The 25662-nt window shown below is 39.8% G+C and overlaps 1 protein-coding gene across 1 annotated transcript; it reads right to left on the bottom strand.

Annotated features, from left to right (window-relative positions):
* Positions 1–219: 219 nt before the first annotated feature.
* kcnk18 (potassium channel, subfamily K, member 18) lies at positions 220–20528 on the bottom strand. The gene is made up of 3 exons (XM_041269468.1): positions 20215–20528; positions 19622–19756; positions 220–1374 (listed from the first exon to the last, which is right to left on the bottom strand). The coding sequence occupies exons 1-3, from the start codon at positions 20426–20428 to the stop codon at positions 590–592; spliced, it is 1134 nt and encodes a 377-aa protein (XP_041125402.1). The 5' UTR covers positions 20429–20528; the 3' UTR covers positions 220–589.
* Positions 20529–25662: the final 5134 nt, after the last annotated feature.

Here is a 25662-nt window from a genome sequence, read left to right as displayed (position 1 = left end):
GTGTGGGGGGGGGGGGGGGGGGTAGGGAGTGGAACTATTTTGTTTAAAATTCCACAGTTCTTTTAATAGGACCTGCAGTCACGTGACAGAGCAGTAACTCTTCATGTCCAAGTTTTGCCCCTAAGTCACAAACTTACCACACAACTCAGCACAATCTGTTTTTGAAACAGGCTAACGATTGACGATGGTAAGGGAAGAGGCATAATGTAATACTTCAACATCCACTTCAGGTATTCTCTTCTTACATTCTTTTACTTAGCACAGTTCCTTTAAGTTATACTAGGATTTTCTTAACACTGAACAGATTTTGCCTTTTAATTAACAAGATAAAGCCTGAGTTTAAGCCCAACATTCAAATTAAAATAAGTAAATAACACTTTACTAAAAATACTGTCCATCATTAAACCTGTACAGTCTGTATGACCTTACAGAATGTATTATACACAAGGCAGTGCCAGATATAATTACACTGTTTTAACACATATGCACTTCGAAACAAGAGTGATCAAACAGTAGAAGAGTACTTTCTAGATAGGGTTAAGTTTGCAAGCAATCTCAGACTGTTCATGCATTTGAAGAGTAGATTTGTTCAGTACTCTTTCACCATACCACCGCTAATACATTGAATAAGCTTCCTATAGCAACTGACTATCCTGGACTGTCCCAGTTTAAATGCCATTGACATAATGGTCATCCCAACGATGATAAACAAAGAGGTCAACATAAAGAAGTTGGGATGGCTCGGCACCAGATCTCCAAAGCCGATTGTAGTCAAGGTGATGAAACAAAAGTAAAAGGCATCGAAAGGTTCCCACTCCGTCTCCCAATTCGGCAGGACGCATGCTCCGAAGAGGATATAGGCAAACACGACCACTACAATCACTGTCATTGGCACGTTCAGCTTGTCAAGTTCTTCACCTATTCCTGTAAAAACTGGGATGCTTTTGGACGGGGGAAGCTGGTCCAGCTGTGGACAAGACATGCTCCTTTTCAGCTGGACAATCGGAAAGTTCTCCATGGCAATGATCTTGTTGAAGATTTCGGCATTGCGGAGCTGCAGGGACTTGCGTTTGACAGAGGACTGGGCCTTCAGCACCTGTGTGATTGCTAAAGGTTCCTTCATCTCCAGCTCCCCATTCAACGTGTACCTGGATGGGGGGGCATCATCAGGGGTTTTCGGATCTACCCAGAAAGGTTTGAAGCACATGCTCTTTCTGCTCAGCCTGCGCAGTCTCTTGTAGGAATTGGACAGGAGCAGCGCAAGCAGGTCTCCCACATCCGTAAGGACCAGAAGCATGAGAGGAATGCCAACCATGGCATACAGCATGCACACAACTTTTCCTGGAGTAGTCAGGGGGTAGATATGACCGTAACCTGAAAAACAAAGAGACACGTGATCAGTGTATAAACATCAATAGAGAAACGTCACATGGGTTGTGTGTGGGGGATTTGCAGGGTCAATGAGGGCTACGAGTAGTTCAGTTAATTTCATATGCAACTTTATAATACAGTTATTACTCATTTAAACGTCTTAACACAACCCAATTCTTCTGTTGACTCAATTAATTATTTATACACATTCATATAGTCTTAAAAACATTCTAGCACCTTGTGACAGGGTCTTCCTCGGGTCACACGCGTGGGTAGCCGCTGTTCAAGCATACAGAGAGACTGAGGTTGGTGTTGAAACGCCGGCACAGGCGCGCAGGATTTATTAACAACAAAAAGAAAGTGAAAGTAAAATCAAGGCGGTCATGTGACGTTACCAGCGATGGTAACGCACAGAGGACAGATACAGAAAACCGTACAAAAAGTGCAAAATAAAACACAATACCCCAAACTATAACTCAAAAGGTGCCGTGAAAACAGCAGGCCTTGCAGCAGCCCCGATCACAGCGATCAACATGCTTTTATACTGACGCTCCGTTGAGACACGCCCACCTGCCTGCTGGAACAGCTGATTGCTTTCAGCTGCTGCTCCACGCAGACGGGTAATCGTCCCCAGCGGAGCGCCACAGCAGCTAAACAATTAAATCAATATTAACAATTAACACAAAAACATACAATAAACTACATATTCCATTGTGCAAGGCTTACGCTTTGCCACACACCTCTTAATCAATTTCTTATATTGCTTTGATTATTCTAGCTCTGTTTAGCTGGTAATTTGCATTCATGAAATATCAAAACGAGTCCTTTTGTTATAAAATAACCTATGACCACACCCCTTTTAACATTTCACAGACATCAACCTTTCTGCAAAAACAAATGTATTGCATTCCCCAAGTATAGTTTCTGTAATTATTTTCTCCTCTTTAATTTGATGGAGAATACCTGGTTTATCTTGTTTTTCAGGCTTTATTCAATAAAAGAATCTTCTTCACACAGAACTGACCCTTCCATTACGCCAATACAGTCCATTCATTTTTAACTTTTCCTTCAGTGGCGATCCAGGCTGATGTTGTTCCCTTTTAAATCCATTTAAACAATGTACAGGTCTCCTATCAAGTTAATTGATTAGAGGTTTTAACTGAATTTGCTGGAGCTGACGGTTTTGGTGGTGTTGCTGTCTTTCTCTCTCTCTCTCTCTCTCTCTCTCTCTCTCTCTCTCTCTCTCTGTATATATATATATATACAGACAGATAGATAGATAGATAGATAGATAGATAGATAGATAGATAGATAGATAGATAGATAGATAGTAACGGATGTAGCAGGACAGGGGGCCTGCAATATAAAAATGTTTGGTTTTATGGCAGGGACAGAGTTATAGTCTCCCTGCCAAGATAATGGGGTTGTTTTTTTTGGGGGGATCAATGTTTTATTTATTTATTTTTTTATACAACTTACAAAATACATTCTACACTAAACCCTCCACCCTGATGGCAACCCCTTCCCACCCCAAGAAGGAACCTGGAGGCTGAATTCATTCAATAAACAGGTGAAGGTCTGTCCAGGAAGGTCTTAATAGAATCTGAGGCTGACCCCCATGCCCGCACAGTCCCCTCCCATATGAACAATATCCAGAAAAGAGAGGATCCACTGACACCAGGGAAGGGAGTGGGGGGGCTGCCAACGAAGGGCTGTCATTTTTTTAGCTGCTGTGAGGCCGGCCAACCAGATCCATTTTTGTTTAACAGAAAGTTCAAGTGAAGAGTCATCTAATAATATTTTAGGTGAACAAGGAATCTTTCTACCAAGAATGACTGATAGGCTTGAGGAAACCTGCTTCCAAAACACAACCACATCAGAACATTCCCAGATCATTTGCAAAAATGTACCAATGGTACCCTGGGGACAGAGCATGCAGAGGGGAGTAGGGCCCAGTTTCATACGCCATTGTTTGCGAGGGGTTAGATATGTTCTATGAAGAAAGTTAAAATGAATCAGTCGATGGTTAGGATTCTTAGATGCTGTCCTTAAATTATTCCACACTGTGACCCAAGATATTTCCTCATATACAAGGGATAAGTCCCTATTCCAAATAATGTTAATCCCCAAAGGCTTGTATGATGCCTGGAGAAGGAGAGTATAAAGTGTGCTGACCAAACCCTTTCCAAGGTAATTGTTTTGTTAATTATTAATAATCACCTGCACTTTGCAGTTACTGAAAATTACAGCCAGGTGCAGGGTTTAAAAGGGAAGCAGTCAGACTGTTCTAGGCTGCTGCTGTTGAATGAAGAGCCCGATGGAAAGTCGTAAAGGTCTGTTTAAAACTTACGTTTGGTTGTATAAAAATTTATATTAAAGTGTTTTGTTTTGGTGTTATATGTCAGGTAAACAGCTTAGCTGATCTGCACGTTAGACAGGGACCTGAATGTGTGTAGTGAGTGCTCAATGAAGCTAGGTTTTTTTGTTTGCTTGGTGTTTGAATAAAAATGCGCAGAAGCACTTAAAATCAAAGTTTTATCTCTGGGTCACGTTTTTAAAGGAGCACAAACCCAAAGCTACGACCAGCTTGGTTACAATATATGTATATACACTGCTCTGCAAAAGACATTCAGAAGTTATAATATATGTCAATGTTATGAGCATCAACAATTTACTCAAACCCTCCACTAGTGTTTTCCACTATTATAACTTTGACTGTTATTAATACAGCTTAGTTTGGGTGAGAATAAACCAAGCTTGTCATTTGGAAATCTTTAATTCACATTGATCAGAATCTTCAAAAACTTGATCACAACAACTCAAAGCAAACTATACATGAGCAGCTAATATGACATGTTGTAGTAGCTAACCCATCACATTTACCCAGTGGTTCTCAACAGGGGGGGTTGTGAGAGGAGTCCATATGTGCAAAAGGTCTAAGACTTTTGCATAGCAGAGTACTGTGGTATATGTAGTCATTATGCAGCAGCAAATAAGCTGTTTAAAAAAACAAGCTGGACTACAGCTGGTAATCTGTGTAAATTTAAAATAACACTTTTAAAATCTACTCTAAAGTGGTTCTATTGTATTTTCTGGTTTCAGACAAAACCCTATAATTAGCACACCGATAGCTATCATGTATCACCCTTCAGCACACTTCCTATTTTTTTTAAGCCATTATAGCAAATAAAATGCCAGTAGTTCTCTTTTTTTCAATCTTGCTGTTTGATGTTTCAAAACAGTTTTGCAGTACCTTACAACTTGAACATGCAACATAAAAACTGGTCCATGGTCCAAAATGATGCCAATAAACAAACCAGGTGTGCTGATAATGGTGATCATGTACACTACACACCCCTGACAAGGATAAGAACAACACATTAAAAAGGGTTGGTTGTCCAAGGAGCGGTCAATACATTTTGTGCATGTACAGCTTTAAAAAACAATAGCATACAAAATCAAATCCATTTGTACCACTTTTACAGATGGAAATGTGAGACCTACGAAATCCTAGTAGTCAAGCGACAGTGCCCATCAATGAAGGCTCTACTGTGTGGTAGTTGAACAGGACAGGAGTTTTGGGTCCTGAGCCAAGGCAGTAGAGACATCAGAGGGCACTACTGCGATTAACAAATTATTTTTCGCATCATTTTCTATAAAACAACACTTTAAAACCCAGGTTCACCATTAACTTGTACTGATTTGTAGGGTACCTGTGTGCCTCTTTGAGGAAATCAGAGAATGCAAGATACTTTCATTAACTTATACATCACAATAATACCCTAGCACAAACCTGTAGGTGAACATAATTTAATAATTTTAATTACACAGCAGGGGCAGGATTTTCAAAAACCAGTGTTATTGTATCAAACTCGTGGTATAGTAACGAGCGCTTTAGTAGCAAGTGATTTTCAAACTAAATGTGTTCATTAAATCTTCATTTAAAATTGTGCACTTTGTCATGCAGAATGTACATTTATTTTGAACACTTTACATATAAAATGCTGATTTACGATTATCTGGCATGTGGGTAAAAATCAGATCAGCACGGATTAAAAAAAAAAAAAAAAAAAAAGAAATCCCATTAGTCATGTACCCTCATTCGGGGGGATATTTTGCCATAGCTTACTATATACAGTTCTTAATGTGCATTCTGCAATCTTTTTTTTTTTTGATTAAAAAGAAAAACAAACCATAAGCCATCTAAGTATATTGGTTGGAATTTATTTTTTATTATGATGAAATCTACTTTTGTATGTACCTTAGTATGTATGATTGTAAGCTATAAATCTATTTTTTGAAGTTAGTTGTTATACATGTATACCATGCATGTAACATTTTATTATTTATTTATTAAGCTTTTAAAATTACAATAGAACTCCCTACCCAGTACACCATTTGTTCTAATTAATTGTTCGGTGAATTCCTCTAATCATGCATTCTTTCTGGTAGTCTTTGCTCACCTCCTCGATAAATAAACTCAGCATGATTCAAAGTAGCCACAAACACTTACAGTATTATAAGAACATTTTATATGCATACAGATGTGTGAAGGTGATAGTGTACATTATACATAGTGTAGGGGGAGTCTAGCTGCTACAGTGAATAATAGACTCAAAAAGAAACCTAAGTTGTGAACTCTGTCACATGAGAGACTTAACTTCAGGAGATCGTATTTCCGGCTATTAGTACCGCATACACACACTGCTGAATAAGTCTTTGGAAAGCCTCAAGTCTGTACTTTTAAACGTTGTCCTTACAAAGGTACCATGAAATGTTCCTGTCAGGACACTGCACTGATTGGTTACCATATTATTGTTAATAAAACAATGAATAATCCTCTCCCAACACCGAAACCCTAAACCTAAGGTCAGTATCCTATACTGCAGCCATTGCACATCTAAAGTTGTTTGTTTTTGGCAGTGAATAAGCGTTTTGTTACTTTTAAAAAAAAAAAAAAAAAAAAAAAAGTACAAGTGCTGACTTCCTCAGTTGTCCTGACAGGAACATTTCATGGTACCTTTGTAGGCACTGCCTTTTAAACAAGCCATGAACCAGGTAGGTGATTTTTACGGTACCGGAGTAATATGTGCGTAACTTGCAAAACAACACCTACTAGACTTTAATATTGTCTTTTTATTTTCAAAACTGTTTACTTAATGCAATGTGTACTGAGTCTCTATAATCCTTAAAAATAGCGGCCGAGAATCACGTACGAGAGAATATAGTCTCGCGGCACTTAAAATATGCAGCACTACTTTTATTTATTTATTTATTTATTTATTTATTTATTTATTTAAACCAGAACTACTCAGAATGCGGCTCACAGTGCTTTTGTCACTGACACCCACTTCCTTATATATTGTTGTAGCGTTTCAGGCATTCTAAATTGGGTGAAAAATACAGTAGCTCTCTCTGCGGGATTTTCGCGCGCTGAAAATTGCAGATATGCAGGAGCAACTTGGAAAATGCGTGATTCCCGCAATCCCATGCTGAAATTCAAGCCCTGACATTACAAATACGTCTAAGCAAAATCCATGTTAATGATCTCGATCACATTCCTAGCGCATCGCTGTGTGTCCTTGTCCTTCTTCGTTCTTGTGTGAATAAGACACAGGTGTTAAAAGCAAATCTGCAATCACCTAAGGAAACTTTATTGTGATATCTAATTATCATTTTCTATAGTTGTATTTATAATTTCTTAGTAGTAACATTACACTGGTTAAAAATAACGGTGTATCGTTTTAGCAATACAACAAACGTTCTGTAAGGTTAAAATAAGTTCATAAATCTAATTCATAACCACAACTATAGAAAATGATACAAATATTGAATTATCAGGGTAGTCTGTAAGAAATTAACCCCGGTCCTGTTCATTCTCTCTCTGTATTGTCTGTTAAATGCCTATTTCAAGGTGAGTTACTGTGGCAAAGTGCCCTGTCCCTGTGCTATTTATTTGTGTTTTGTGTTGTATGTAGTGTGTTAATGTTGGTGTACAGTCATTGGTACACAGGATATAAATGGATCTGTGTAACACAAGTGATTTAAAATGTGTATTTGTATTTAGGCACGAGGATTGCACAGTACTTCACGTGCAGGTAGAATGTAATATGTGAGCATAGGAAATTGCACTAGATTAATTCACGTGCAGTTGTACTGAGACTCCAATTGAATGATTGATTAGAAATCGAGTCTCGGTAGAGCTGCATAAAAGCAGCATGTTTTCACTTACTCTGGGTTGTGTGTTCGGTGAGTGGACAACGAGTTTGGAGAGGAGAAAGTAATTATAAGTAAAGAATTGATTTCACTCACCTTGTTTGTCTGTTCATCCACTGTTTGTTAGAGTCTGTTTCGTTTAGTGTTAATTTGTTTTGTTTGTTGTTTATTTTGCCCTCAAGTCCCATGTCCTGTTTTTTGTACAACTGTTTTATTTTCTAATAAAAACTGTGCAGCACTGCTGTCACAGATGGTTCCGGCGCATCCCTTTTGTGCTATAAGTCATTAGATCCTTTTGCATGGAAGACCTTGGTTGCAAGGGTGTGCGGTTTTTTGATGGACCCAGATTCAGTTAAAATGTGTCCATCTGACTATGGGAATGGGAATGTAGAGATGGGAGCCCAGCTAACAAGATTTACGTTTTTCCGGTATTAGGCTTTTAAAGACCACATCTACTGGAAGCAGGCTGATCTTTGGGAAACAAATTGAACATTTGTGAAACTGCATCAAATGCTGTAATGACTGTCATGTGTTTTAAAGAATATACAACTAGTAGAAAGTATTAGCAGATCTGTGTAAGGCTTGTTGTGGTGTTTGCAGAACCAGTCCGAGCTGAACCTAGTGCAGAGTTCGAATCTTGTTGGGAACGTACTGATTTGTTAGAGATGAATTGGATGATCTAAATGAACATGTATTGATTTAAATAATGATATACTCTTCGTCAATAATCGTAGTAATACAGTATGTACTCAAATAGACCTGCATACTTGGTAGAAACTATTAAGTAGCTGTTATGTACAGTCTGTGTAAAAGCATGCAGAGAAAGGTTAGGCTGACCAGCTTTGCCAGACCCTTATCAGAAGTAAGCAACTCTTTGATTTAGTTGCCAGACCTTGGTAGCAAACTTTCTGGAGAAAGCTGCTGAGCTGAGTAAAAAAACTAACAACATACTTTGAAATAAATAGATACATGTTATGTTAGTGTAGATGTTTTAAAGTATAAAAATAATACAAATCTTGTAATGGAAAAACTAAAAAGACTTAGGAAATGAGTGTACAGGGTAACCATTTAAAAGAACAGACTTATAGCCTCTTATTGAAAGAAATGAGTGAGTCTGATTTAAAGACGGTCTCTGATTTAAAAGCAAATATTCTAAAGTGATGAAAATAGAATAACTGAATCAACAATTTAAAGTCTTAGAACTGCAGCTATATTTCTGGGAGCTAAATAAATGTATAGTTTAGATGACTGGGCAGTCATGTATCTTATTTGAAAAAAAGTATTAAGACTTGGTCTGAAAGGAGCCCCTAAGTAAATCTTTTATTTAGATTACAATAATACAGCTATTAGAATGTTGTACTTAGATGAAGCAAGACAATAAAATAAAAATAGTATAAACTATAATGCTAACAGTAAACTTACTAAAGGAATACAAACTAATGTTGTAACCTTGATTCTCACCTGCTTGTGGTACAGGCAGTGTTGAAAATGACTCATTGGTTTTGGTGATGAAGCGGGGATTTTTGGTGGTCATAAAGTTAACAGCCAAGATCCTCTCTATAACGAGTGATCTTGTTACTATTAACGAACAGAAATACCTTTCGGATAACAGAAGATAGGAGTTTATCTTACAAATAATCATTTTCTATATGTAACAGAAAATAATTCGAACCTGGCAGGAAGAGATGGGAATGAAAAGCGTAGGACGTGTTAATACGTTAAGTATTAAGAAGCCAGTGCCAGCTCCACAGTCAAAAAGGGAGGAGTCTGTGCATGCACAGCCCGAGGGAGGAGTCTGTGCATCCACAACCCAAGAGGGAGGAGTCGTGTGTCCACAGCCCAAAAGGGACGAGGACTGCTTGCCGCTCCCATCTCCACCAGCAGAGGAAGAATGCCTGCTGTCTCCACCTCCACCAGCAGAGGAAGAAAGCCTGCTGTCCCCATCTCCACCAGCAGAGGAAGAATGCCTGCTGTCCCCACCTTCACCAGCAGAGGAAGAAAACCTGCTGTCCCCATCTCCACCAGCAGTGGAAGAATGCCTGCTATCCCCATCTCCACCAGCAGAAGAAGAATGACTGCTTTCCCCATCTTCACCAGCTGAGGAAGAATACCCGCTGTCCCCATTTCCCCCAGCAGAGGAAGAATGACTGCTGGTTTTGCCTCCAGAGCCAGAGGGAGAGAAGCCGTCTCCAGCACAAGAGGGAGAGGTCCCACCACTGTTTCCAGAGAAAGATGGAGATCCACACCAGTCCCCTGCAAGTGAGGGAGAGCCGCACCAGTCCCCTGCAAGTGAGGGAGAGCCGCACCAGTCCCCTGCAAGTGAGGGAGAGCCGCACCAGTCCCATGCAAGTGAGGGAGAGCCGCACCAGTCCCATGCAAGTGAGGGAGAGCCGCACCAGTCCCATGCAAGTGAGGGAGAGCCGCACCAGTCCCATGAAAGTGAGGGAGAGCCGCACCAGTCCCCTGCAAGTGAGGAAGCTGCTCCCACCTCCGTCGCCAGGAGACTGCATGATGCTCCCACCTTCATCGCCAGGAGACTGCATGATGCTCCCATCTCCGTTGCTAGGAGACTACACACCAGCTTGTCCTGACGCCCTTCATGTCATCGCTCTGGGATGCCTGCATGACACCGCCCAAGGAAGCTTTCACGGCTAGGTCGACCAGGGTGTCCTCAGTTCACCACGCACCAGCGACCTGTGTGGCCTGGCCTGGCGCCTGTGGGCTTGCCTGTAAGCTCCTCAGAGCTGCGTTGTCCTCCGATGCTGTAGCTCAGAGGTGGCTGCATGGTGTTAAGTGGAAAAAAGTTTTTTTATTGAGAAAAAAATTACATATTAAAATTATAAAACTGAAAGATCATAATTGGATAAGTGCCCACCCCCCTGAGCTAATACTTGGTGGAAGCACTTTGGCAGGCAATAACAGCTGTGAGTCTGTTGGGATAGGTCTCTACCAACTTTGAACACTTAGATTTGGCAATATTTGACCATTCTTCTTTACAAAACCGTTCAAGCTCTGTCAAGTTTCTTGGGGAGTGTTGATGGACAGCAATCTTCAAGTCATGCCACAAATTTTCAATTGGATTTAGGTCGTGGCTCTGACTGGGCCACTCAAGGACATTTACCTTTTTGTTCCTTAGCCACTCCAGCGTAGCTTTGGCTGTGTGCTTTGGGTTGTTGTCATGCTGAAAGGTGAACTTCAGTCCCAGTTTCAGCTTTCTTGCAGAGGGCAGCAGATTTTCCTCAAGAACTTCTTTGTACTTTGCTCCATTCATTTTCCATTCTATCCTGACAAGTGCCCCAGTCCCTGCCGAGGAGATACATCCCCATAACCTGATGTTGCCACCACCTTACTTCACAGTAGGGATGGTGTTCTTTGGGTGATGCGCTGTGTTGGGTTTGTGCCAAACATAACGCTTTGCATTTAGGCCAAAAAGGTCCATTTTAGTCTAATCAGACCACAAAACTTTTTGCTACATGGCTACAGAATCTCCTGAGTTTTTTTGCATACTTCAAACTGGATTCAAGGTGGACTTTCTTGAGTAATGGCTTGCTTGTTGCCACCCTACCATACAGGCCGGATTTGTGGAGTGTTTGGGATATTGTTGTCACATGTACACTTTGACCAGTCTTGGCCATAAAAGCCTGTAGCTCTTGCAAAGTTGCCATTGGCCTCTTGGTAGCCGTCATCCAGTTTGGAGAGACGGCGTGATCTAGGCAGGGTCTTGGTGGTGCCATACACCTTCCACTTCTTAATAATTGTCTTGATCATGCTCCAAGGGATATTCAAGGCATTTGATATTTTTTTAATACCCATCCCCTGATCTGTGCCTTTCAACAACTTTGTCCCGGAGTTCTTTTGAAAGCGCCTTTGTGCTCATGGTTGAGTCTTTGCTTTGAAATGTACTAGCCAGAAGTGGGAACCTACAGGAATTGCTGAATTTATCCTGAAATTATGTGAATCAATACAATTTAACACAATGGAGGCCACTTAACTTGGTGTGTGATTTTGAAGGCGATTGGTTACACCTGAGCTAATTTAGGATTACAAGGGGGGGTGGACACTTAACCAACCAAGCTATTTCAGTTATTATTTTTAATTTTCTACAAATTTCTAGACTATTTTTTGAAGTTGTGAGGTAGGATGTGTAAATAAAAAAAACAATTTTGCAAGGGGTGTAGACTTTCTATAGGCACTATATTTATATATATATATATATATATATATATATATATATATATATATATATATATATATATATATATATATATATATATATATATGAAAAAATAATCATTGGTATATAAAAAGCATCTCTCCGTTGCAAGTGAATTTCGTTCTGCAAGGAAGCAGCTCTGACAGATGGTGATAGGTTTTCCATAACAGACATTCATTTGGCAGTTGCTTTAGTACACACAACCTGTTGATGTTTGAATACTCTCTTTATCTGCAATCAGATTGCTCCCATTTCTCCCCCCTGTTCCTGGAACACAAAATAAACCCTTTTTAACCCTAGCTACTCCTGAGCTTTCACTTCCTGAAGTTTGTCATTCTCTGCTGCTCAAGCAGGCAAGCAAGCTAAGACAATGTTTTCCTGGCATCGTGAGTAACTCGTTTTAAACAGGCCATGCTGTACAACTGCCCCTGACATGGCAGTGTATGTTAAACTGTTGTGATTGAAACAAACCAGAAATGTATAATTAAATCACTCCAAAGGGTCAGCCACAAGGAAACACTGAGCGGATGCATTTACCCTTGTTCAAGCATCAGGCAGCTTATATTCCCATCAATATAAGGCTTGTAACTGTAGGTTATTTTTTCTGCCCATTTTATGAGAAATTTAATCCAGGGTGATTCAACGTGATGTAAAAAGATCCAATAAAATCCTGCTATCGGTTATCCCACTGGGCTAACTGTTGATCACATTAACCCCTAAATCAAGTAGATAGTCAATGCTTAAATTTTTTGTTCACTGACATGAGCAGCCGACAGAGATAAAATCGATTTCCTTTAGAAAGGGATTGTGGGCTGGCAGTAGTCAATCTTTCCAACTCATGCTGATGGTGGAAGTTACCTAATGAGGGTCCAGTGAGGAGGAGAATCTGAACATGAATATTACACAGGCAGGGTAATTTTAAAGAGTACAGGCTGCAGCCCCAGTTTGATACTAAGCAAGATGAGACTTAAGTTACAGGTTTATGGTGAAGATGGAAATGTGTCGTTAGATTTGATACTGCTTAGATCAATCAGATTGCTCCTGTGAAGTCTAACACATAGATAAAACTAAATTTGGGAGATATACTGGCCAAGGTGGTGTACATATCAAGGTGCCAGATTTTACATTCAAATCAGTTTGTCACAAAGACGGTCGGAGTGGGGGACGTCAAATCAGAAACAGGGAGGTGGAGTTGGGTGGAGCTGAGAGCTTGCCTGAGCACAGCATTTAATGAATTAACAGAATAGAAAATAAAAAGGTTGTAACAAACAAAAACACAGGACACGGCACATTCACCATAACAAACACACAAACAAAACAGACTACACAGACAAACACAGTGAGCTTCTATTTTACTTTAAGTTATTATTTTATTATTACCTCCGTTTCCAATCCCGTTCTCCACTCACCGAACACACAACCCAGTGAGTGAAAACATGCTGCTTTTATGCAGCTGTACAGCGACTCGATTTGCTAATCAATCATTCAATTGGAGTCTCGTGAATGAATAAAGTGCAATTCCCCGTGCTCACATATTATTACTTTTTACTTGCACGTGAAGTGCTGTGCAATCCACGTGCCTAAATACAAATATACATTTTAAACACTCGTGTTACACAGTCCCATTTATTCCGTGTACCAATGACTGTACACCAACATTAACACACAACATATAACACAAAATACACACAGGGGCGGTCACTTTGCCACACAGTTCCATAGTTGCTTCTTAGCCACTGCTTTGCTTTTCTAGTGAGCATCATCAAAGCTGAACTAACTTAATAAATTCATGCTTGGGTACAAATATGAGGCAATTTTTTTGCTCTGGTGCATAGCCACTGGTGAGATGCTAGATGTTACTTACAGTACCTATAAAAAGTCTACATCCCCATTCAAAATTTTCACCTTTTGTTGCCTTATAGCCTGGAATTAAAATGCAATAAAATAGTTTTTTTTAATTTATCTACACATCCTACCCCACAACTTCAAAGTGAAAAAAATATTCTAGAAATTTGTAGAAGATTAATTAAAAATAAAAACTAAAATAGCTTGGTTGGAAAAGAGGCCACCCCCCTTGTAATAGCAATCCTAAATAAGCTCAGGTGTAATCAATCGCCTTCAAAATCTCACACCAAGTTAAGTGGCCTCCACCTGTGTTAAATTGTACTGATTCACATGATTTCAGGATAAAGTCAGCAGTTCCTGTAGGTTCCCTCTGCTGGATAGTGCATTTCAAAGCAAAGACTCAACCATGAGTACCAAGGCACTATCAAAAGAACTCTGGGACAAAGACGATTATTAAGAAGTGGAAGGTGTATGGCACCACCAAGACCCTGCCTAGATCAGGCTGTCCCTCCAAACTGGATAACTGAGCAAGAAGGAGACTGATCAGAGAGGCTACCAAGAGGTCAATGGCAACTTTGCAAGAGCTACAGGCTTTTATGGCCAAGACTGGTGTGCATGTGACAACAATATCCCAAGCACTCCACAAATCTGGCCTGTATGGTAGGGTGGCAAGAAGTAGGCCATTACTCAAGAAAGCCCACCTTGAATCCCATTTCGAAGTATGCAAAAAAAAAAACACTCAGGTAAGATTCTGTAGCCATGTGGCAAAACGTTTTATGGTCTGACTAAACTAAAATAGACCTTTATGGCCTAAATGCAAAGCGTTTTGTTTGGTACAAACCCAACACAATGCATCACCAAATGAACACCATCCCTACTGTGAAGCATGGTGGAGGTGGCAGCATCGTGTTATGGGGATGTTCTCATCAGCAGGGACTGGGGCACTTGTCAGGATAGAAGGGAAAATGAATGGAGCAAAGTACTGAGAAGTCATTGAGGACAACCTGCTGCCCTCTGCAAGAAAGCTGAAACTGGGACGGAAGTTCACATTTTTTAGCATGACAATGACCCAAAGCACACAGCCAAATAACAATTTTCCAACTCTCTTTTCTATCTTATCTTTTATCACTAGGGTAAGATTTCCTAATTTGGCATTACAAAAGCACAAATAATCCTGTGTTTAACCCTATCCTATATAAAGACCATACCAAGCCTTAATACAGGGACCAAGGCTCAAAATGAAGGCATTGTTTCAGCATTGCAGAAGTCAATAAGCAATCTGTTTACTAGCCTACAATGACGGCTTGCTGTGGGTAGCACTGTTATCACATTTGAAAATACAAATTAAATCAAAGTTGTAAATATATTAGTTTTGTGTTTATATATAAATTATAATACATTCTATAAATATAAATTCCAACATACATAATATTTTGCAGTTATTTACATCCATGAAAATCTATATTATATTTAGGGCGTCTGATTTTTGGTTTTAACCGATAAAACCTGATAAAACACCCCCGATACAAAAAATATGAAATTGGTGGATAGACAATAAACACCGGAAACCACCGGAAAAACTGTGGAAATGGTTAAATCAATTCACATTGACTTTACCCTTGTTCTATTAAAAAATAAAACCTACTACAAAAATAATAATAAATACATTTCCCAGTGCTGCTAGGCAATGTCCCACCTTCATGACTTGCATCTATCATTGATTCGTTCTGAATACTTTATACCCGCCCCAACTACTGAGTGACAGCACATTCCTACATTTCTATTGGTGACTCCGCTTGCGAGATTTAAAACAAGATTACAATCAGGATGGAGGCTTGTTAGCAGGATTTAAAGTTGTATTACAGTTAAGATACAGAAGATTTAAAACCGAATTGTGGCGAAATGTACAGAAATGCCTCTACACAAAAACCCCAGAAGAATGTGCCCGTGACCATAGGGATTTCGTGGTTTAACATTGTGGCTATGCTGTTCATGTAGCTCAGTCTTTTTATTGCAAAGTGTAAATTCTACTGTTTTAGTGTGTTTTGGTAAAATGTTCGCAAACAAAACTCTTTCTCATAATGTCCGAATCAGACTGGAAGTGACGTGGCTGTAATTTCATTCATGTTCAGTTTGGTATCAATTGCTTAATAATATTAACTACAGGGGTTTAAGTATAACTAATTAAACCATGTTCAGGCCATGTATATTTGTAAGACAGATTATACTATTAGTCATTTTCTAACGGATTAACAGTTTTCAAAGCACAAATTGTCAACGGCACCACTAACTCCCAATACTGGTATACTGTACAAGCAAAACCTCACAAAGTGGGGGTCTAATCATTAGCATTAGCCTAAAAAGGAAGGTAAAGGCAACACAAAAAGAAAACTACAAAAGATCCCATTTACTCTCTCGTCAAAGAAGCAAAATCATTTCATGAAAAGAACTCTCAAGAAAAAGAGGAAATGAAGAAGAAAAGACAAGATGAAAGACTAGCACAAATAAATGCATCAAAGAAACATAGCAAAATAAAACACATCTTCTTCGGACAGCAAAACATCAGTCGATTCTGACATTGCATCTCTTGGATTGGACTTTGAAGAAAAAAAACTTGAAGTTCCCAACAAGGAAAGAGTCCTTTTGTTACACAATATAACTAACTATGCAATTGTCTTTGAGGCCCTCTGGTTAACTCAGGGATTTCCAACCCTGGTCCTGGAGAGCCGGTGTCCCTCCTGGTTTTTGTTCTAACTGTACCCTAAATAATTTAACTGGACCAATTAAGCTTCCAATAAGCACTTAATTGATCCAATTAAGTAATTTAGGGTACAGTTGGAACAAAAACCAGTAGGGACACTGGGTTTGGAGACCCCTGCACTACATTCTGAAATGGTGCCTCAATTTTGTTATTGTAGTTATGAGGTGTAAGTTGGAAACAACCTCAAGGTTGAAAACAAAGAACAGTCTTTTATTTTTGTGAGATTGGAAAGAGAGAGAGAGAGAGAGAGAGAGAGAGAGAGAGAGAGAGAGAGAGAGACAGCAACACCACCAAAACCGCCAACTCCAGCAAATTCAGTTAAAACCTCTAATCAATTAACTTGATAGGAGACCTGGACATTGTTTAAATGGATTTAAAAGGGAACTACATTAGCCTGGATCGCCACTGAAGAAAGGAAAAGTTAATAATAAATGGACTGTATTGGCGTAATGGAAGGGTCAGTTCTGTGTGAAGAAGATTCTCTTATTGAATAAAGCCTGAACAATGAGACCACACCCTCGCTTTGCCACTGCAGATAAATGAAGTATTCTCCATCAAATTAAAGAAGAGAAAATAATTACAGAAACTATACTTGAGGAATGCGATACAATTATTTTTGCAGAAAGGCTGATGTCTGTGAAATGTAAAAAGGGGTGTGGTCATAGGTTGTTTTTATAACAAAGGGGCTTGTTTTGATATTCATGAATGCAAATTACCAGCTAAACAGAGCTAGAATAATCAAAGCAATATAAGAAATCGATTAAGAGGTGCTGGAGTGTTTTTAAGACTATATGAGTGGGTATAAAGAATTAATTGTGATTTCATAATATCCTATTAATTAGAATTCACTGGGATTTTATTTCAAATATTTATCAACTCATATTTAATCAAACAGTTATCTTGCTTGTATATTCATATTATTATTTGTGTTATTAGTTCTTATAGAAAAGGCAAATTATAGACCATTGATGAATGCTTATTTTTACATGTAATTGATATTTACACTGAAGCTGAGATGTTCTTTTAATATTATTGCTTGCTGAGGTCAATGTACTGACTTGTGCTACAGTGATACTAATCTTTCATATTTTTGTACCATATTATTTACTTTACTAAATTAATTTAAAAAGAAAAGATAATGGTATTGCATCTTTTTATTGTCTTATTGTCTATGGCATGTGGTCTTGAACTCGGGAGAAAAGAATAACAAAGTCAATTAAAGTAAAGACCTTACATGTATTAAATAATTATCTTTCTTTTACACATATTAAATAATTATCTTTCTGTGGTTGTTTAAGCATCAATTGTCCCTACAATTTACTGGTTTTGTGTTTTAGCTGAGAAATTGTCTTTGTGTTTTTTTTTAATGTTGAATTATACACTTTGAAATCAAATAAAAAATAAATGAAACCTGCTAATAAGATATTTCAAAGACAACACTTCCAGTGATACATAACACCCTAAAATGTCCGATCACTTGTTTAGCTCAACATACAGTCGCGTTCTGCTCATCAGTTCTCTTTTCATGTACTGTACCAGCTGTGAAATTCTATTCTGAGCTGAGAAACAGCTGCACAGATTTTTGGCTGCTCATCGTGTTACAGATTTAGCTTCTAATTAAAAAGGGTGTGTCTTGCTCATAGAATTGCTAGATCTCCGTACACTCCCATCAAACAAGCACTAAGAGAGCTGAATCACAATACCTATATAAATGTAGCAAGCCAGGAGGTTTACCCCATTTTCAGCTGCTAAACACGTAGCTGGGTGGTTGAGCTGCCCCGGTCCCCATATTCAGACACCAGATCTCCAGCTCCAGGTTTATGTAATATTATGGGCCCCTGCTGAATCGAATCCAATCCCATATGGTTTGCTTTGGTATTGGGTTCATTTTGGGTCAGTCACTGGGGAATATATCAGTGTGAGCTGTGCCTCTGAGGGGGGGTCTCCTCATTTTACAGTCTCTCCTAATGTGTCAATGACAAGAGGTTATTTAGACAGAAAATTGTGTGGTTGTGCTAACATTATCTTATTAAAACTGAGGCAAAGAAACACACTTGCAGACTAGACCAATTTATATTAAAAGAAAAAAGACGGTAGCTGCTCAAAATGTTGTTTATTATTTTTGCTTAAACCTGTGTTTTTAGCTTTTTTCTTACTCTTGTTACATAAAGAGGTTCGATCTTCTTCGTTATACCCCTAATTAACAGGCAAAGCTTTCTTTCCTCTTTTTTTTAATAAAAACAATAAATAAATATGTTACACAAGTTTCTTGTTAGTTTTTTTTCTCTGTTTCTACCTCACACCAGTGTCAAAGTTCTGATAAGAACTGCTCGATGGTGGTTTGTTTGCAAACCTATCCGTTGCACTGAAATTCACTCAGGTAAACATGTCCTGTAATGGGGCCGCACCCCAAACTACTGGCTGACACCTGGTTATAGCAAAGGCATAATAGCACAGTACCAAAATCAATTCACAGGGCAAAGTCCGATTGCGGCTGTTCATCCCCACATATCAGCTCCTAATGTACTGCTAATGACCTTAACGTTAGCGCCTTGCGCTGGATTCAAAACAGGGCCCTTCTTTTAATTTAAGCAGGACCAAAAATGGGCGGTCACCATAAGAATGTTATCATCCCTCTAAAGTAACTTTTGTCTATACAGTACTCAGAGCCCACTCAAGCTAGGCTTGCTGTTTTTTACCTTCACACCACAGAAATCAGAGTTCACTACTAAAATATCTCATGCTACCCCAGAGTTAGTTTCCATACTTGCTTCAGGAATAATAATAATAATAATAATAATAATAATAATAATAATAATAATAATAATAATAATCCTTATGTAGCGTGTGTGTGAATGCAAATACACTACGACACAGGCAGTAACAGTATTGTGTGACCCATATCGATGAGATTTGAAGCGCTATAACCATGAATGCAGATGAGCCCAGCATCTTTTGCGGATGTTAAGACTCGCATGGCCGCTGGTTTATGCCCAGCCTCCGTCCTGCATGGTGTTCAGTTCTTAAGGATTTGGTTTTGCATTTGTAATAGAAAGGAAGTCAACATTTTTCATTAACACCACACCTCAAATTCAATAGACTGGTTAACATAAAACTGAATGGTGTGTTACTATCTGCTTTACAAGGCATTTGTTATCACACAGTGAACATTTTAAAAATGGGGTGGAATGATGTCATTAAGTTAAGACACTTACCTATTGTAGTAAACACTGTGCAGCAGAAGAACAGGGAACCAGAAAATGTCCAGTGGTTAGGGTTTTGAAGCCATTCCAATCTAAAACCATTTGCAATCTTTTTTTTCAACTGACCTCTAAACTCCGTTGCATTTACTGAAAGGCAATGTGAAAACGCGGTTCAAATACTTGGCGTTCTAATTCATTCATTAGGCATGCACACTAGAAGGTAACAACAGCTACTCTAATACGACTGTAAGCATTGCTACAAGACAATACATTGTACAATGTTAAATGTACATTAGGTGAATATGAATCACAGATTTGCCAAACCCAAGTTTTTATGTTAACCTTTTTTAAAACTGTTTTTTGTTCTCCTAAAAACCTTAACATTTAGGTTAAGGTTAGGAATTAAGCAACTACGTAAATCACAGGCTCAATCAAAAGCCTAAAATCAATATAAAAAATAAATAAAAAATAAAATAAAAAACGATAAACTTTTTATTAAACAATAAGAATCTCTTCGCTCCTTTCAAAAAACAAAACGAGTGATAATAGTAAAATGACACTGCAAACAAACCAATAGATGCATGAATAAAAATAAATACCATTACATTTCGTGTTATTAAATAAATCCCACAGTTCGTCCAAATATGTGTCATACTCATCGTCTGGAACCCGTTTGCCCTCCAAGTGTCGGAACAACAAAGCTCCGAGCGCTGCGTAGCACACCAGAGAGAGGATTAGACTAACGTGCGGAAAAACTGCCCAGAAAATGTTTGAGCATCTGAGTTTCCCTGGGTTATTTGTTCCTTCTTCCACGGACATCGTGATGCAGATTATTTAATCTACCACTGTGAAAATATGCACACTGGAACAAGTTTGCATTGCACTGGATTTTTTCAGACTGGAAAAAGGAATTAAATTGTTTGAGACTATAATGTACTGGGGCGAGGACGAAACCACGCCATGCTCTCACTTAAAATAAATCACTGACTTCTACTCCCTAGGGCATCTTCTAGAGACTGAGGCTGCTCGGGTTCTCACATACTCAGTGAGCAGCTGGAGCAGCAGCACCAGTGCTAATGGTAAGAGATGCATTGTAAGATATTGATTGTGTAGAAGGAATGCGCGCGGAAACAAACAATAGAATAAAGATGAAAATAGTATTTATCCATCTGATAAACTATATACCTCAATGTCCTACACGCACAATGTACCTGAATTGTTTATAGCCTATTATCATATATTTTAAAAGCTCTTTATTAGTTTACTTTTAAACATTATATTTTGTTTCAGTTGTTAACAATCAATGTTATTTAAAGTTTCTAATTATTTCAACTACCCCCTTGCTTAAACATTTAAATATACCCTATACATGTTACGTAAGCAATAAGTCATGGCAGGGTGTGGTATATACTCTAATATCCACACGCCCTGGGTGCGTTATAAGGCACGAGGCGAGGCCGAGTGGATATTAGAGTATATCCCACAGCCTGAAGTGCCTTATTGCGCTTATAAAATGGATCAACCAACATTACAAAAAAATGTAATTATCAAAAAAAGTAATTTTTATTAAATATCATTCCACCTCTGCCTGAACTTAGAAAAAATAGTCCCTTAAAACATAAAAAATAAAACCAAAAATGTATTAATTAAAAAATAATTTCAGATGAACATTACCACTGAAAGTGCAGTTCCCTTTCAATTCGAAGATGGTCACCAAAACATCATTGTGGGATACACTCCTGCTTATTGGTAGGTGTTACTGAACTCTTTCTATCAAAGCTGCTGATAGGTCCTCTCCCCTTGGTGACCCCCTCAGTCTCGCCTCCCGAGGGTACTTAACCGTCACGCAGGGGAGATTCGCTCTCTTTCGCTTCTCACGATTGGTACAGTAAGACCTCTCTGTGTTGCACTGAGCCCTCTTTTCTTCTAAAAAGTGCTGCGTAAGCTACTGCTAGTTCCCCTGCACTTTGTGCTGAAAGCTTGCCTTCTCCGCTTTTCCCGGAATCAGTGGTTTAAAAATTTGTAACCTTTTTATTCTATTTCTGACTATAGCACCTGCTCACTTCGCGTGTCAGACTGCTTCTTTCTGTTTGTCCATCTTAGTACAGTAAGTATTATTTTTAAGAATTGTGTGTGTTTTTCACCCTTTCTTGCTCCGGAGAGCACTGTTACTGTATGGGGCTGGGCTTGCCTTCTCCCTGTTGTCGAGCTAGCCCACCAGCTGCCTGCGGGCCATGGTTGGGCCTTGTTTTGATTGTAGCTACGTGTCCCCGTGCTTGCGCAGAGGACTAGCCGCACCGCGGCTGCTTCAGCCGGGCCAGCCATATACTCCTCACCGAGGCTTCCCTTGTTGTTGGGTTGAGATGTACGCAGGCTGTGCGGGCCTTCACCTCTGGTGTATGTCGCTCAATCTTCAGACAGTGTGCTCTCCCCCATATGTCCTGTAATATTTAACTGTTTTTTGTATTTAAAAACTGTTTTTTATTACTGTGTGGGTGTAAGTCAATCGCCCGCCGCGGCTTCTGCCCTGTCCCCCTGTTGTACGCTACGCGCTGCTCAGACATGTGACCACGTTGTCAGGGTAGGCACCGTGCACAGCTGCCCCAGTGTTTTTTAATACCGTGGTACATAAGACTCTGCCTGTGCTACTTTGCTACCATGGTGCGCACGGTGCTTATTGACTATAAACCCACTGTGGCTTCGGCCCTGTCCCCCTGTTGTACACTACGCGCTGCTCAGGCATGGGACAACGCGGTTAAAGTAGGCACTGCCTAGCTGCCCTGGTGTTTTTTAGCTTCCAGGTTTCTCCGAGGCACTGGACGATTGCACCCTCCTTGGAGGGCTACTCTCCCCGAATGGAGCCTTGAGATTGTACTGGAGGCTCTCACACAGGCCACGTTTGAACCTATATACTCCATCGAGTTGAAGCACCTGTCCATGAAGACAGCCTTCCTCTTGGCTATCACCTCCACTAAGTGGGTTAGTGAGCTGCAGGTGCTGTCTGTGCATAGCTCCTGTATGCGTGCTTGGGATGATGGTAGCAGAGTGTCACTGCATTCAAACCCTGCTTTTCTCCCCAAGGTGATTACAGCCTTCCACATAAATCAGTCCGTGGAACTGGAGTCATTTCATCCTCCACCGTTTGCCCAGTTCGGACATTGAAATGTTATGTGGATAGGACGAGAGCGCTGCATCAGTCTGACCAGCACTTCGTCTGTCATGGAACACGGACCCTGGGACAACCCCTCTCGAAGCAGTAACTGTCGCATTGGATTGCGGACACAGTCTCGACTGCGTATGATGGTGCTGGCTTACCCCCACCTGGGCGGATAGCCTCACATTCCACAAGAGTGTGGCAACATCATGGGCCCTCTTCCGCTGAGATTTGTGATGCAGCTAGCTGGACTACCCTGCGTATATTGCCCTCTATGGGTACTAGGGTCCTCGAAGTTGCACGTTCACGCCGCTGACCTTGATCAGGCAGGACTTAGCGTCCCTCATATGCTACCGTTCTTTCTTCCCTCGTGATGGCTCTGGTACACATTTCCCATAACAATGTTTTGGTGGCCGTCTTTGAATTGAAAGGGAACGTTAGTTTACCTACCGTAAACCTGGTTCCCTGAAAGAGAAGATGGCCACCAACTGCGTGGTCACTTCAGTCGACATCACAGTTTCGTCACGAAAGAGAATGAATCTCCCCTGCATGATGGTTAAGTACCCTTGGGAGGCAGGACCGAGGGGGTCACCGAGGGGAGAGGGCCTATCGGCAGCTTCGATAGAAAGAGCTCAGTGGCACCTACCAATAGGCAGGAGTGTATCCCATAACAATGTTTTGGTGGCCATCTTCTCTTACAGGGAACCAGGTTTACGGTAGGTAAACTAACGTTTTGATTTGTTACACTTCTTGTAATTCTTGGTTTATTCATTACATTTTAAAGTAAAAAATTACTGCCCATTTTCATCATGACACAGCACAAATCAGTCTGCCTTTAAATCATGCAGCATAAATAAGACGCAGATAAATAATCACGCAGACCCTTCCTCACAAGACCTGCAATAGTATCAGGTGAGAGTGCGGTTTTAATCATCCTTTGTTATCCAGTGTCTTAACAGGAGGTATCCACACCAGATTTGCGCTACAGCTTCACAGTGGTGAGAAATATGTTATTTGCATGGAATACCCGGTTACTTATCAAACTGACTTTGTAATTTACTGCTTGGCAACGTGGAGAACTACTGGGCCAGTGTTAAGAAACAATTTAAAACAATGCAGGGCACAGCAGAAGACATGATACCATCATACATGGACACATTTAAAAGATATGGCAGGAACTGTCAAGATGAATATATAAATGTTCAGCATCAGATCACACAGCTGCGCAGGGGGTGGGTCCAGTGGCAGTAGGCAGGCATGCCGAAGAACAGACAGCGGGAGCAACGGCAACAAATAGGGAAATTGGGATAGGGAAATGAAGTAGTTAAGGGACAGAGCGATCAGAATAACGAGTTTTGAATTTATTTCAATACTTTTGCTTTTTTTCACTACTTTAATTAATCATTGATGTCTGATTCAGATTCATTCAATATCTCATGTACACTTCATGTTTCCCAAAAGTTCAGCATTTACATTAATCTCGTTGGTCATGTTTATTGCGATAAATTCCAATATTTCTGCCGTTTTTGTTTTTAAATTCTAGTGGTATGGATATCTGCCAGTGATTTGCCCATTTTTGAAAAAAGTGCCGACCCATGGTGTAATATCAACACCCCCATGTGACCTATTTTGACAAATTAGGATAGGGTATTTAAAATACACATTTTATAAGTGAGCAGTAAATGTGATACAACAGAGACAGTTCAATAGGCGACAAACTTTTCAATACGGGAGAAAAAAGATAATCAATGATAGGCCGATCCTGTGAAATCTCATCGCAAAGCATAACACACTGTTGGAAGCGACTGAAAAATCGTGACGCTACTGATCGCCTCGGGCAGTGTGTCCCTGGCTTTAGCAGACTCATGCGTGGGCTAATGTGATCGTGCATCTCTCTGGCGCTGGTCGCATATTAAAAAACACCTCTGAGAGCGTACGTTTTTGTGAGTTTTTTCGGGTGTATGGTGTAAAACTGAGATCCCAGCAGTTGTTGTTTACCTCCAGTACAGCGCCAATGGGGCGATTCAGTAGCCGAAATCGAAAGACTCATAAAATTAACCGTTGCATGTTTAAATTAGTCACAAATAAAATAGCAATTCCTTTGTGTACTTGCAAGAGTTTTATTAAATGTGAATTAAAAGATAGACATACACATGATAAATGTTACATTTAAAACCCAGTTACACAAAACATAAGCAACGACTGGGAAATGCAGAAATATTTCTTATTAATTTTGTACTTTTAACTTAACAAAAATAACAGCCTTCTTTTATTATTGTCTACAAGTCCTGATACTGGGTTCCTGAACTTGCTGTTGCTGTAGTGAATGGTCTAATTGACATTGCAGAGTAGCCTACACAGTATCTGGATTGCTATCTAGATGTGGCTGCATATATGTGTTGTTGTACTTATTATAGGGATGCATTTTGGCATTTGGTGCCATATGACCTAATGCAGTAAACTCATTGGATGTTGAGTTCTTGCGAACAGAATCGCATCGCAAAATATTTAACATGTTTAAACTTTGTGAGCATATTGAAATCGATCGCCCAAGCCTGTAAAATCGCATGGCAAAGCATAACACCCTGCCCGATAGGACTGAAAAATCGCTTCGCTATTGATCGCATCGGGCAGTGTGTCCACAGCTTAACGCACATCAAATAGCAAATCATGCGCCCAGCCAATCAAAGCACAGTAGGGGGAGTAAGGTTACAACCATTAAGGATTCAACATTCCCTTTTAAAGAGCACCTGTGTGACTGCGATAGTGAACGGATGGTATTTAGACAAAAGCTCAATTTTTAGAAAAAATGTCCAGCAGCCCAAATGCAGAGGATGACCAAGCCCATCAAGGAAGGCTACAGATTTTTTTTAGCAGTCTTGAGGGGGAGAGTGAACAC

This window comes from Polyodon spathula, chromosome 13 (genome assembly GCF_017654505.1).
Source record: "Polyodon spathula isolate WHYD16114869_AA chromosome 13, ASM1765450v1, whole genome shotgun sequence".
In the NCBI taxonomy this organism is placed as follows: domain Eukaryota; kingdom Metazoa; phylum Chordata; class Actinopteri; order Acipenseriformes; family Polyodontidae; genus Polyodon; species Polyodon spathula.
This window is presented reverse-complemented; position numbering and strand designations above follow the sequence as displayed.